The 15,375-nt window shown below is 46.4% G+C and overlaps 1 protein-coding gene across 2 annotated transcripts in view; it reads left to right on the top strand.

Moving 5' to 3' along the window:
* dab1a (DAB adaptor protein 1a) overlaps positions 1–13,650 on the top strand; it is a 60,341-nt gene extending 46,691 nt beyond the window's left edge. The window contains exons 9-17 of one of the 2 annotated variants that reach the window (XM_026345369.1): positions 854–907; positions 4,616–4,747; positions 6,431–6,493; positions 6,622–6,718; positions 7,622–8,028; positions 8,594–8,789; positions 8,875–9,023; positions 10,438–10,534; positions 13,566–13,650. In XM_026345369.1, coding sequence (XP_026201154.1) covers positions 854–907; positions 4,616–4,747; positions 6,431–6,493; positions 6,622–6,718; positions 7,622–8,028; positions 8,594–8,789; positions 8,875–9,023; positions 10,438–10,518 — 1,179 coding nt within the window. In that variant the 3' untranslated portion in view covers positions 10,519–10,534; positions 13,566–13,650. The remainder of the gene's footprint in view (positions 1–853; positions 908–4,615; positions 4,748–6,430; positions 6,494–6,621; positions 6,719–7,621; positions 8,029–8,593; positions 8,790–8,874; positions 9,024–10,437; positions 10,535–13,565) is intronic. The other variant, XM_026345370.1, reaches the window with a different exon arrangement.
* Positions 13,651–15,375: the final 1,725 nt, after the last annotated feature.

Below are 15,375 nucleotides of genomic sequence, written 5' to 3'. Positions count from 1 at the left end.
AAAGCGGTGGAGAGAAAGATTAATCACCAGGCTCTCGTTTGATCTTTAAATAAAATGGATTGAAAATAGACGGAGTGCTGGCGCGTGCATAAACATATACACCCCGCCCCCAAAAGACACACACACTCACATACTAGGACATAAGAAACGTGAGCCCTAGCCAGCCTCCAGCCACAGAGGAACTGTGAATGAATAAAGATGGCAGCTTCTGGAAATAAACATATGAAAGAAATGAACAGGGCATAGAAAGGAGGAGACAGAACAAGACAGGCTATAATGGGTAGATTTCCACATTCTTCATCTGGGCCGTTTTCCATTTATCAAACGCTCTGATTAAGACACATCCAGCTAGGGAAGAATAAAACTTTACTTCAAACTTTGAAACTGTAGGTGAGGCACAACCATAGGAATCCCAAGATTCATGCACATCAGTATTTTCCAGTGTCAGTGCTCATTGTTCTTTCTTGTCATTGCACACTGTCCAATCTATCTGTCTGTGTGTGACATAGAGATATTACATGTCTCCATGTGTATGACAATCTGAGTTATTACATGTCTGTAGGTATGATAAGCAGCTTTATCACACCTTTATTAGGGAGAGAGCATGAAGAGAGAGGATCACCACAGGCTTAGTAGATCTCACTCCACAGATTTTAATTCAGATTATTCCTACACACACACACACACACACACACACTGCTAGTGATAGATTTGCTTCCTGAGGAGCAGATTATAGGGTTTTTTTTTTATGTTGGCACCCAGAGTGACGTGTAAAGACTGTTCCATTGTTTGACTCAACCAGAGGTAACAAGCTCTCTTGGCTGTTCTCTGACTTTATTGACCGATTGTGTAGGTTCCCACCAGTCAGCAGAAGGAAGGGGTCTATGACGTCCCAAAGCGACACCCCGTGAGTGACCGAGTGTTTGCCCGCGTGCCACCGCCCCCCTCAGCCTGCCTCCCCCCCAGACAAACCTCTCAGCTGCCCCCAACATTACTCCAGCTCTCTATAAGAGCCTAGTGAAGCTCTAATTTTGCAGCAAATTGACTTCCTCTTAACATCTCTCCAAGTGATCCACTATGTTTGTGATTTTATTTCCCCCCTGAGAGGTTTGCTGGGACCCAGTGCTCTTATGCAGTGCGCTGTGCTACTGTTCTGCTTGTGCTGTAACTGTGGTGGCTGGTGCCCTTCTCCTTGTGCTCCATGGTGCCTGCTCCTGGAATACTGTATGTGCGTGCCAATGTGTGTGTTGTGTCAAATTGCTCGATGAAGCATGCCTGGCTGTGGTGTGCCATTGGTGAGTGCAGTAAAAACCTGCATGACCTTATCCCAGATTGCACTGAACACACATTTTGTCACTGTCATATATTTTTTAATGGATATAAATGATATGTCAGACTGTGAATGTGCATGGCCTCACATGTTTGATCTGTACTGGATGCCAGAACATTGAACACTTTTTCACCATATTTGTGCATATAAGTGAGACTTGCAGGTTTGATATCTGTCACTGTGTGTGTGTGTGTGTGTGTGTGTGTGTGTGTGTGTGTAAGCTCCTGTTATTGGCTCAAATCTCCAGTGGTTATAATGAAAGATGACCTTGACCACTGTCAGGCTGCACTATAACTCAGCTGCTCTTTATCTGCCTATAAAGATGCTAGTTATATTGCTGCCGGATTTAATCTGCTAAAATCTTCACGCTCACAATAACTAGGCTGACATCCTGTGTGTCTGTGTGTGTGTTGATGTCATACTTCATACTTGAGGAATAGATCAGTATTCCCTCAGTCCATCCAGCATCCATCTATCATCTCTGTGTGTACTATGCCTTCCATTGGGTCTTTTATGATTATTTGACCAAAACTGGACTCATACACTTCACTTCTGGCAGTCAGAATACCACTTGATGCATTTTGGCGGGGTTAGGAATCAGCCTCTCAGTTTCTGGCTGCGCATTATCCCCAGCTTTGGTAAGAAGCTTAAAGGCACCACAGTATTTCCGTCGTCTCCTCACCCGGCCCACAACACATGCTTCTATTTGGATTGCTTTGTGTTGTCTGAGTGCGAACAAATCCAGTATTTCTCCCTTGTTGTGCAACCAATTGGAAAAACTGTCCGTTCTGGTTTAAATACAGTGAGTTCATGTAATTTTCTGCTTCCCAGTCAGTGGGAGTAAATATAACCTTGGATCACAGACATATGAATAGATCACAGAAATTTAAGTTTGTTTTTTCCAGCAGGCGGCTTGAGTTGAATTTAATTTGAACATAATCTAATTTAGTTTGAAGATAAATTCACAATTAGTGGGGGCAGAAAACGGCCTCTCTACTGCATGAATGAATCTTTCAGTGATGTCACAGCAGGTCATTCTTATCAAATTGTAAATTTGGGCAACCTCCCGATGTTCACATCGACATCAAGGGAAACAGGGAATTTCTGAGAGTCTTAAACTTTTTGAAATAAAAATTGGGAAGTGTGAAAAAGTAAATGCCTTATTACAATGTGCAACTGGAGTGTGAACACAGCAGCAGCACCTGTTGTTATTACTGACTGGAGGTGACCAAGGGCAGCAGCATTTATCTGACCATTGATATTTAGGCTGGATTTAGTGTTTACTTCATTGGCAGGAGAGGTTCATTGTCCTCTCAGCAAAGGGACTGACAGTGGATTGGTGTGTTAGACGAGACCATTGCTGTGTGTACACACTACACCTCAGATGAAATGATACCACGGGCAGATATGTGACCTCCTGTCTGCAGCAATCTCGTCTTGTTGTTTACTCTGTCACCTTCTTAAATGATGACAAATCAATAAAACACACACACACACACACACAGCAATTTCAATCCAGTGAACCATTGACCCTCTAAGAACTGAGAGAGTGTGTTGAATCAACAGAAGCCCTCACTACCTCAGAGTCCACATGTAGAGGTCATCATATTATCACCAACCAGCCAAACACATCAGCTCTGGAGTGATACGATATGTGGTCTGATGGGATCAGTGGGCCATGACCATAAAGTACTGTGTTATCTTTAAATAGATCCAGCGTGTCATGGGAAAGTTTACGCAAATGAGTTAAAGAGAGGTTTGGATTTTGTCCAGATATGTGCGTCTCTGTGTGTGCGTGTGTGTGTGTGTGTTTGTGTGAGTGAGTTTGTGTTTGCCTGTGACATTTATCTCCGAGTTTTTTGGCTCCTGCCAATGTGATCAGTCACACAGCGTGGGATCAGCAAGGTGGCGTTAATTAAAGGGGCTGCGTTAATTGTATGCAGAACACATGTGCACAGGTAATGACTGTTTCCCTGGAGATGGCTAATTGATAGGTGGCGGCTGTAGTGATCAAGATAAAGAGCTGGACAAAGAAATGGTGAGTGAGAATAATGGGCACAGAGGGATAATTGGCAGGGCAAGAGAGAGGGATGGACAAAGAAGGAGAAGAAAGTGAAGATGGTGGACGCTGTATGTTTCTTTCCAACTGTCAACTAGACGTAAATGTTCCACAGAGGTGTGTTTCATCGAATAGACTCAGTCCAGGTTTTCAGGGGGAAAAAATGGTATTTCCAGAACTGATTAGTATTGGGCAGGCTGTTATTGTACTTCAGCATCAGCTAATGATGGCCATACTTCATGCTTTCACCCAATGAAAAGAATACACTCAACGATATTACACTGCACCGACTACTCAGGCTTCGCCAGACCAATCTGCACATTATGTTTCAGTGCCAGTGCAGGAGAGAGGTCTGGCACGAAGCATCATCACTCTGCTGCAGCTGAAATATTACACGCTGTTTGTTTTTGTAAAATATATATATATATATATATATGGAGAGAGAGAGAGATGTATACATCTAGAGAGATGTATATATAAATACATCAGTGTGGCTATTTAATGTGTTTGTTTTAAAGGCTACACAGGCAATGCTAGTTAGCAGTATAATTTCATTTTTTTTATAGGGTTTATGTTCACGATTTGTTGCTTATAATAAAAAGGTAACACTAACCTCATCCTGTGCTTTTTAGATCGTAATTCACTTTGATGGAAATCTAGATAGTGATCACAGAGCAAGCAATGTGGAGGGAAGCTGTTTGTTCCTCTAATACAACGCACTCCCTCCCTTTGCTTTCAGTTACAGCATGTTCAGTTAATCCAGCTCGTCTTTCTGTGTCTGCCTACCTCGCTGTATGTCTTACACTGTGGTTCCTGACAGTGGGGAGGAGGCTTTACGGGAACATAGAGGGGGTTTAAACCCCAGCTCAGAGCTGTAGTTTAGACTAAAGGTGGGGATGATCTTTAAACCTCTGTAAATCTTTGCTCGGTCTCAGAGTTTGGAAAGAAGACACTTGTTCTGTGTTTGAGTGCAAGTTTGAGTGTGTGCGTGTGTGTGTGTGTGTGTGTGTGTGTGTGTGTGTGTGTGTGTGTGTGTGCGCGCGTGCACGCATGCTGGCAGAGGGTATATTTGAACGCCTGCCGACCATCACGTTCTCCTCATTTCACCTCAATCCCTTCTGTCTCAGCCTCTCTCTCTCTCTGAGTGCATGAAAAACAACTAATATGTTTGTGTGCGAGCACATTTTCATCCCACCCGCCATCTAACACTGGGGTTGTGATTGCAGAAAGGACCTCAAAACACCCCCCATCATCAACATCATCATTATCATGATCAGCCCCTACAACAAGAACAAAATGAACGGCAGCAGCAGGCAGTAGCAGATCTGATAGACTTAGACCTGGACATGGTGAGTCAGGTAAGGCTCTGTGTGAACTTGAGTACAGTCTTGTTACAGTTGTCAGTGTTTGTGAACAGGGAACATACTGTGCTAAATGTTACCTATCAGCCCCTGTAAAGTGTCTTTTTAGCCATATCTTCAGATGATGTCTCCCGTTCTTATCTATACCGCAGCCATATTGTTGTTCTTCTCCAGTCGTAAGTCACCCTGAATCCTGACAGGGGTCAAGATTCGAGGTGTTTATGAATAAAACATGCAACCTTGCTGTTGCCATAGTAACCGGGTTGAGACAAGGGAAGAGTTGAGTATTGTATAAATGGTTGCACCTATGTGTCCACACCTGCATTTGTACATGTGTGAAGAGACCACTCCTGCAGCTCAGAGCAGTGGTCCTCTAAGGGTGAAGTGGACATAAAGGTCAGCGCGCCTGTCAGAAGACCGGAGGGAGGGATGTTAATGAAGCATTCATAACACTCGGATAATCAGAGCAACCTGACCCCGTCACCTCACTACCACGCATTTGCAGTTAAGTCAAGTGGACTAAAGGTTAACAGAAAGTCTGTAATAGTCCAACTTCCTGAGCTGTTTGAACACTCGCTCCAGTGGCTTTTTTTCTGTCCCTGTGATGTCTGATCGGCAACGACTCTCCAGTATTGACTCAGACTAACAACTGTGAGAATTTGATGTATTGTAGTTGAGAAAAATCTTACCTAAACTGTGTTTTGTGGATTAAATCCCATGGATTCCATCTGTTATCAGTCCCTGTGGATGAGCCATTTTGTGTATCTTGGCTATCTGGCGTATCGTGATGTTAATCTGCAGTGCTAGACTCTGCAGCAGCAATAGTCCATATTACAGTCTTCTATCCTCTTCCTCTTAGAAAAAAACAAAAAAAAACTAACATACCCATCCATACCCCTAACTGTAAAAAAAAAAACATGCTCACAGATCCATTTTCTGATAGATGGAAAAAGAACTTTCTGGTCTATTTGTGACCTTCACGAGGGAAGGAGAGGGTTAGATATTCTAAGAACATTCATTATCTCTAAAGAAATTACCCGCGTTCATGATTTATGCAAATCTCTAAGCATGTATTCAAGGCTTAAATTCCTTTATTGACTAAAAATAGTTTCTTTCACTTGCCACCAGCCAAAAGATGTTATTAATGCGCAGAAAAGGGAAGAGATACTGAAGAGAGGGATCATGGGGAGACTGTGAAAGGAAAGAGAACAATACAGAGCAAACCTCAGATCAAATAGAAAAGCTGCTGTGTTTGATAGCTGTTCCATCTGAGGCACATCACACATTTTCTACAAGAGGGGAACATTAATGGTCCGTCCAGGAGAAAGGCGCAGGCACAGTAATGAAGTAGAGGGTGTGGTAGTCTGTTTTTAGACCAGTTGCTGCAGAGCATCTGGAGCGGATGACAAAGATTGTAAGAACTCTCGGTGGGTATGTCATCATATTCATATCTTATCATTTCATCTCATTATCCCATCTCCCCTCGCCCTTCTGTTACCTCTCCTGCGCTTGCCGCCACAGTGCTCAGGTAGGTGCCACAAACTTAGCACACTAGTGTTGTGTTGCATGCGGTGTGTGACGCATGTTGCACTGGAATGGAGACTGCTTTAGCCACTGTATATGGTACAACAACATGGCCATTGTGGCTGACTGCTGGTGTGCGCTTCCTCTTGTTCTCAGAATATCAACCAGTTAGAGATCTTTGGAGACATGTCCACACCGCCTGACATCACCTCTCCGTCGGTAAGTAGCTGTCGTACACGCACATGTTTGCGATCTACATCTTATAAAATCCTAACAGCATTTCCACTGAGGTGTCACCCTGCCTTTTGCTTTTCCTCCACCCCGACCTCCAATCAAAACCTGCACAGACCCCCGCCTCTCCTGCCAACACCCTCGACCCCTCACAGGGGCTGCAGCCTCCCACGGAGCTGTTTTCTCCGTTCAATCCCGCGTCTGTGCCATCAGGTAGGACCTTGTTCATTTTCTGCTTAAATACACCAGAGCTGCAAGCGAAGGGGAAACAAACTCAGCAGGAGTGAGAGTGAAGGAGAGAGATGAAGGGGAGCCGGAGAGCCAAAAGATTTTGAAAGGCAGAGGGGGAGAGAGGAAGAGAAGCAAAGACAACGTGGGGGGTGAGAAAAAAAAAAGGAAGGGGAAGGAATAGAATTGAAATGTAGATGAGGGGAGGGAAACGAGGTGAGAAGGTGGTGTCGGTTGTGTGTTGAATATGAAGCGTGTCGTTATCTTGCTGCATCAGATGCTGCTGATTTACCTGTGGCTGCTGTGGTGGTCAGAGGAGCAAAGTAATAAAACACACTGAGGTGATTTTAGTGAATGCACACGGCACGTATGATTTAGACACTGGTCCATACTTCACATTCCTCCTTGTAGTCGCTCTTTACTCCCCTCCTCGCCTCTCTTCATCTCCTCGCCCGCTCGCTCCCTGCACATGTCAGTGTAGCAGGGCAGCCGGGGTTAAATGTCAACTTTCTCTGCTGTAGGCAACAACCGGAGACCAGAAACGGGAAACTAGCAAGTGTGTAATAGAATAAGCTTCTACTGATGAGTTTGAGTGATTTTAATGAGTGTGTGTTAAGCTCTCGCCTTTTTATAATGACTCTGCCTCATTCTGGAGGTAATTATTATAGTTCACCATGACCATTAACAGGCACCACATTAGCTGCAGGCAGAAGTAGGGCAGCACTCCCTGGTGATGCACGGGTTATTATCTGTGTGTGTGTGTAGATTAAAAGCAGAGGTGAGTATATGTGCTGTTGGGATTTTAATCACTTTCTCTTCTGTCTTCTTACTTTGTTATATCACCAATAAAGTGGTTAATCAACATTTGCTGATTTTCTTCACCCCCAGGTTATGTGACAATGGGAGCAGTACCTCCCGGGCACTGGTCCCAGCAGGCGTTTGCTGCCCAGACACCCCTGGCCTTCGGGGTCCAGTCTCCTCTAGGTCCAGTAGCCCAGGTGCTGCCAAGCGGCCAGCCTCTCATCTGGGGCCAGGCCAACATTTTCCCTGCCACCCAGCAGCAGTGGGCAGCCATGGCGGCCGGAGCCTTCCCCCCCACAGCCTACCTCCCTGCCCAGCCTGTGGGCACCCTGCCTGCCGCAGTGTTCCAGACTCTCACCCCCGTCACAACCGTGACTCCAGCCGGTGAGAGCCATTCAGGTGCTGCGGCCGGCGCTTCAGCCCCCTCCCCTTCAGCGTCGTCAAGTCCGCAGCATGGGGAGAGGGGGAAGAAGATGGGAAAGGAAATGTTCAAGGTGGGGAGCTGAGGCCAGAATCATGATATCTACTAAGAACTCTGTTTCCCACTTTGTGTCTTTTAGGAAAAGGAAAAGTAAAGTAAACATATTATCGAACATCAACTAGAGAAATCACGTGTAGCTCAGTATAGAGTTTTATTTACTTTTTCTAGATGCAATATATGCGTATGAATTTATCAGATAACCAGCAATAGAGAGAAGGCAGGAAATGAGGAGCATTACATGGTGAGAGCCCTCACATGGCATTCTTACTGTTTCATTTACTTCCTAATCTCAAGGATCAGGGGCTCGGTACAGCTCAGATTTATAGACCACACTATATTTAGTTGAGCCTCTGCGTGGTTTGTTCCATATCACCCATTACTGGTGGGACTAAGACTGTAATACTGGGACAAATTCAAAAGTTAGAAGACTGGCACAAGTTCAAGGTGATGGAAGAAGCAACCTCAGACCAGCACTGGAAGATCCACATCCCAGATTTTAGCCACACTGATCAAATGTTGTAGCAGCTGCACCCAGTTTTGAAGTAGGTCAACCTGACTCATGTTTTCTCTTCCTTCAGGATTTTCAGCTGGCGAAGCCTCCGGCCATGCCGTCGAAGAAGGCTGATCAGCCCAGCTTAGCAGGAACCTCAGAGGCATTCAGCACTTACTTCAGCCGCGTGGGCACTGCCCAGGACACAGACGACTGTGACGACTTTGACATTTCTCAAATGAATCTGACGCCAGTCACCTCCACAACACCATCCACCAACTCACGTGAGCGCTTCAAGTCTTTGTCTGTCTGTCATATCTGTCATACATTTTGGCACTGGCGTCTCACTCAGCTTGTCCTCTCCTGTAGCACCCACCCCAGCTCCCAGGCAGAGCTCTCCCTCCAAGTCCTCAGCCTCCCATGTCAGTGACCCTCCCACCGACGCCACAGATCCCCCGACAGACGATTCATTTGGGGAAGCAGAAGGCAGCCCTAGTCGCAGTGGAGAGGAAGATGCTGTAAGTGTGTGTGTCGTTTTGTGCTAGAAGAGGTTTGTGGATTAAGTCAAGTGTGTGTGTGCCTTTAATAACTCACTCCTTATGCTACTATAACCTGCACAGCATGTTGAGATGTGCTGATAAATAGCCTTTGTAGCGGTGTTGGCGGGCCAGGTAATCACACCGGCTGATTAGGGGGCTGACGCTGTTGTGTCCCTTTTTAGCGTGCGAGTGTGTGTTCCCCTTTGTGTCGCCGCCTGTGTGAGTGTGCGCCTTGAGCGTGTGTTTGTGTGTGAACACGAGCAGTGGCGCGGCTGCATTAGTATGTGGTGGAGCGTGCGCGCGCGCGCGGTCAGCACAGCGTTAAATTAGCCGGTGGAACTGTCAGAGACATCATTAGGCTGTTATTAATATCAGCCAGGTAGCATCCATACATCACTGCTTCTGTATGGACAAAATCATCTCTGGTGACATAGGAGGACTAATGCCCCGGTGCTTCTTCCTGGGGCAATTAATATTTATATTAGCAGCAGTAACACAACCTGAGAGAGAGAAGTGAGAAACATTACAATAAGGTGATAAAACAGAGGGAGATGACGGAGGAGAAACTCCCTTTGCCTTTGAACAAAGTCCTTTTAAAAAGGGTGACCTTCCACAAAAGCAACACTTCTTTTCTCCCACTGCCACTTTTCTCTCTCTCTTTCTTTGTTTTTCTCATTCTTGCTTCTTCCTTCTTTCCTTTTACTCTCCACTCTCCAGGCGTGAAACATTAGTTTTATGCCTCCCATCCAGCTATTATTGAAGAAAAAAATAAAGAAAAAATAGCGAATTTTCACACTGCTGAAAATGTCACCAGGCCTGAAAAACACACAGTGAGACTCCACACAACCCAGAGAAATGTGGTACCGGTGGCAGCACTGAGTGAGTGAGGCGAAAAAGGTTACGAAGACAGAAGGAACGAAAGAAGAAGAAGAAGAAGAAGAAAAAAACAGCGTCCCACTCTCTAAGGGGCGAGGTGTGAAAAGCGGAAGTGATTTAGGGGAAAAAGCCGTGGATCAATAGAACCAACTCCACAGAGGCATTCATAATAGAGCCCTGAAAATGAGTGCTCACACGTGTGTGTGCGAGCGTGTGCGCGCGATTAAGTATGTTTGTGTGTATTTGCAAATGTGTTTGTAAGAAGAAACAGGCTGTGTGGGCTGTGGCTTCACACTCCAAGTGTGTCCTTAATTCTCCTTCAGAGTATTGACGTGTCTTCTCTTTGCTGCCTGTTTATGTCTTCTCTTGTAGTCTTCACTGATCCTGCAGTCCTCCTTTCACATTTATTCTTCTCTGTCTACTTTCCACTCCCCTTTATTTCCTTCTCTAATACTCCTCCATCAACCTTTCCTCTCCGCGCTCTTCTCTTTCTTCCTCCCCTTCATCCCCTCTTTAGGCGTGTGGTTCTGGGTCGCCCTGCCCCAGTGAGTCGGCAGAGCCCAGCCCGGGCGAGGCCAGTCCAGAGGCTGGGAGCTAGATAGCAGCAGGGCAGGGTAGGTATGAAAACCTCTCCACCAGCTCCTCCTCCTTCACCTCCCTGCCTTTATCTGTTCTTCAGGGTTGACTGTCACACTGGCCACTTACATCCATCTGCCTGAACTGTGTGTTGCATGTTTTTTACATCATTTCCTTGATCTGCTGCTTTATTTTTTCCTGTTTCACCTGTTGTCATACACGTGCAACAGGAAGCACGCATTCGAGTGTGAGTGGTGTCGTGTGTGCGATTTGTGCATGTATGAGGATTTACCTGTGTTGTGGCATCGCCTGCGGTGTGAACTGACATTCTGCATTCAAAATGTGCAACGACTTCATCCCATATAATCACTTTGGCCATGGTGCTCCGTGCCCACATTGTGTCCTGTCTGTGTGACGTGTGCCTAAATCACAACCAGTTCCTTAAATAGCACATTTCTCACTGGAAAAGCAAATAGTGTGTGACAGCCAATCAGAAACTGTGCACTTCAGTGAACAGGACGTCTTCTGGGATTTGCCAGTGTTGTTGGATGTTACTATAAACATGGCTTTATATAGACGTGGTGTGTGCTATCATTTTATGCATTATGTATGTTTTGGTGATGTTATGTGACACCTCATATTGCAGAAGGATCAAACTGATAAAAAAACAAGCGGTTACTATCAAAACTAAGAGCAGTATACTGATGTACTGTATGTGCTTGCATACTTTCCACACATAATCCTGCAGGAAAACTTTCACACAAATTGCATGCTGGAAATTTCCTGCAAGAGACATGTTGACATTCAATTTGCCTAGTCAAGGAGACATGGATAGACACACACACACACACAGCCATTTTGATCCCTGCCTCCCTACGCGGTGTCCTCACCCACACAATTCCCGACTGTGGCTCTTTAATGATAGCTGCTGGCACTCACACAGGGAAAAATGTAATGGTTTTGTTTTCATCGGCTAATACTGGGGTGCCAAGATTAATGACTGCCCCACCATAATTGGCATTAATTAAAACCCAAGAAGCCTTCTAGTGCTTCCCCACTCCAGGAGGGGAGGAGGGGTTACTGAGCTGCCTTTCTCCCCTGTTGGCCGGCGTCCTCATATTCAGACTGTTTGAAAGCTGCAGGGCAGCAGGTGGATGCGGGCCTTAAGTGGGAGGACGGATTGTAGAGTACTGAGTGGCGAATCTGGCTTGAGACTCACTGTGTTACGGCCAGAAGCGCCAAATTTTGCCTTTGTACTAGGTGGACTGCTTTGGTCCTGGTCCAATGACGCTGCTCCCATATGGTGTTTACTTGCTCAATCACATCGACTTCAGACATCTTCCCAAACACACACACACACACACACGTGTGCAATAGGTCCAGTTATTCCCTAGACAAGCACACCTGTGATCGATACTGTCACCACCTGTGCTCATATTGGAGCCAAAAATGTGTGCGTGTGTGTGTATGTGAGTGATTACTACTGGCCAGGACTGCCTGTCCTGTCCTCCCCCTCCCACTGTGTGGCTCTGACAGACATGTGTTCGGGCTAGTGGGAGTGTAAGTGTTTTTTCTGGGGTGATCTCATCATGTCCAGCAAACGCTCCCGACTCTCAGCCATGAAATGGCCTGCTTCCACGGTTCACTGAGCAATCTCACATTGCTCCCAATGCCCTGGGCCTACCACTCACACGCATCCACGCACATCAGTGTCCACACACGTACAAGCCAGGCCACATATTTGGGCCTTCGAGGCTGATGCTGCACCAGCACATCACTCATACCTCCACCCAGTTCTTTCCTGTCCCGTCGGATTCGGCGGAGCTGAGGCCGTCCTGCCTGGCAGTGCTGGTTAGATGATGCAGGGTGACACTGCCGGGCTGTGGCTCTGATGCAGGGGCTGAGCAGTGTGCGCTTGCTGTCACTACTTGTCTCAGCCTTTTTGTCACCTCTTTCAGGGCTGCTGGCAGGTACTTTCTGCTGACTGTCTGGCATCAACCGGCCTTACTGGTTACAGCTCTGTGTCGCAAAGCAGCCTCAACTCCGTTTCTGTGCGCAGATGAGAGATGAACAGGTCAGGTTTTAGCATCATTTTCAGTGTGAAGCTGATGTTTGTGCAAGATACCACTCTGTACCATGAGAAAGCTGCACGCAGGATGATACAGCGTTTATCTACTCTCTTCTTATTGTTCAAATATGAGCACAGAATTATTTCCCAAATGAAATTTACAACGATCAGATCAACAAAATGATCAGATCCTCAGGTTTTCTCCCGTCCTCTGGTCTGGTTTCAGCTGATGGTGAAATAATAGGTAGTGTATTCTCATGTGGGAACTACAGGTAGACCCCCGTACTATAAACATACTTCTCTGCACCAAGTGAGAGAAGTCTTCCAGAACATAAAAGCCCAGTCAGTAACCTCCAATCAAGTGTTGTCTGTGTGGCAGACTGAGTGGCTGGCTGTAATTATGTGTACAATAATAACGGGCCAATTGTGAGTGAGTGCAGCAGTCTTGATGCTCTGACTGCAGGGTGTTCCATCATCCGCTGTTGTCTTCCAGCTCAGTTGGAGAGGAATACAGACATGATGACTCATAACTGGTCTTTCAAGGCGCTAGTTTATCCATCTGATTCATACTCTTACTGGAGGGAGCCTAGAGTGGAGGAAGACAATATGCATGTTTGTGCACAGAGACACACACACACACACACAGACATCAAGGGTTTCAAGAGTGAGGGGTGAATGTTTCAGTGAGAGGAAGTCTCTTTTCAATGGCCAGACGTCTCCTCCAGTGCAGAATGCTACTGCCACCTGGTGGTCATGTTAGGTGCTAGCTCGGAATCAACAAACCTCTGCAGATCTGGATCTTTACATGTCCGGGCTTGCAGGTCGGTGATACTCACAGTTCAGGTAGAGAATGAATTAAACACTCAGATCCTCCCTTTTAATTGTGTAACATTCATTTGTACTGCACAGCCCATAAAGTGCACATACCTCCATCCCAGTATTATGAGCAATGTTTAAAGCCTTGAAGGTGGCTGATGTTTTATTTTTTCTCTCATGCACAGAAGGGGAAGGATCCTCTCTACGCCCAGATCAACAAGGGGAAGAAATAAAGAGTCACACAGGAAGACAGATCTGACCAGCACTGAGAGAACAGGAGGAGAACCCTCGCTTATGTGTGTGTGTGTGTGTGCGTGCGTGTGTGTGTGTGTGTGTGTGCATGTGTGTGTGCCCTGCCCAGCCAAGCCCTTCTTCTCTTTCTCTGGCTAACAACCTCCCAGGAGGAGCGTCCACACTCCCTCTGTCCTCCTCCTCTTCCTCCTCACCATGTGCTCCTGCTGCTGCTCCTCCTCTCTGCAGTCTTCTCTCCTCCTGAGAGGACTGAGCCCTCTCGGTCATTCACTCCAGGCAGGAGGGACATCAATCACTGAGACGGCTCCAGCTCTCCCTCCTTCTCCTCTCCTCCTCCTCCTCTTCTTCCTGTGGCAACTCACACCCAGCCTTACAGACATAACCTGCTCCTGTCCTCTCTCCCTCCTTCCCTTAACCTTCACCGCCGCCTTCGCTCTCACACTCCCCCCTTCTTCTGCCTCCTGTGTCTGGCCAGAGACTGTGCTGCCAAGGAAGGACTGAATCATGCAGTGCCTCCCTGTCTCTGACACCCACCTACACACACGCAAGCTCATCGGGATAAGAGTGATCACCATTCATTTTAAAGAACAGAATCTGCATCTGTAGCGAGGAGATCCCGCGAGGAGCTGGACTTTGCCATGGATAGCTCACCAGTGGGATCAGTGCTTCTGATTGGTTGGTTGTTTGTTTGGTTGGTTCGGCTGTTTTCTCCCCATTCTCGTGAGTGTCTGCTGGATCACTATGCAGAAACAAGACTCTCTGGGAGCTGCTCACACACCCACTACACGCATACTGTGCACACAGCAATCAGCCTACATGCACGCACTCAAACACACACACACACAGACAGTTATCTCACTCTCTCTAACATACACACACACACGCACACACACAGTAATTTGCCAAACGTCTCTCCTCGCAGACAGACTCGTACAGAGGCCAGAGGACCAGACATACTGAGGAATGGACCCAGAGAGGGAAGTGTTGCAAAGTCAAACAGATTCTGTGATCGAACTGTTCATTCTCTATAGCTTTTGTACAATACTGATTGAAAAAAAAAAAGAACAAATTGAAAAATTGAATTTTTATTTTATAAGTCAATCAAGCCGCTGGGGTCAGCTCTATAGGAGTTATAGAGTCTACATGGCTTTAAGGCATCTGATGGTTGGTTTGCCAAACTCATTTTGTAAATAACGATAACAACAACGAGCATTTTGTCCCCTGGACGTCTGTGCCATAAAATAGGAAGGCTTCAGTTATGCAAACTCTGAACTTTAACCCAAGCAATACCAACATATGTTTTCTTTTTCCTGTTTTCTGTGTTTTGTTTGCATCTTTCTCCCGCTTACATTTGGTTCTTGTGCATGGGTGTTGCAGGTCTTTACATTAGCTTCACTTTCTAATCAAGGCTTCAGCACTTAACGTTGCGCCACGCCCCTGTCTGTCTTCTCCAGTCCTGCCAAATCAGCTCACACATTGTATGTCCCACAAAATTCCTGTAAAACAAACCTGTATGTTTAAGTTGCAGGCGTCAGGCTCACGGTAGTGAGAGATGTCATTCCCCCCCCCCCCCCCCCCCCCCCCCCCTCTCAAACAGTCTTCAAGATACAGTGACACCTATCTGTCTGTCTGTTGGTCAGGTGCCAAAACTGCTGCTGTCTGTGCCTCTGTGCGTGGACTGCAGCATCCTCTGCTACAACTACATCAACTGTGATGCCAATGACTCCCTATTTTATGGCCAGA

Source organism: Anabas testudineus, chromosome 4 (assembly GCF_900324465.2).
Source record: "Anabas testudineus chromosome 4, fAnaTes1.2, whole genome shotgun sequence".
NCBI classification, from domain to species: Eukaryota; Metazoa; Chordata; class Actinopteri; order Anabantiformes; family Anabantidae; genus Anabas; species Anabas testudineus.
This window is presented reverse-complemented; position numbering and strand designations above follow the sequence as displayed.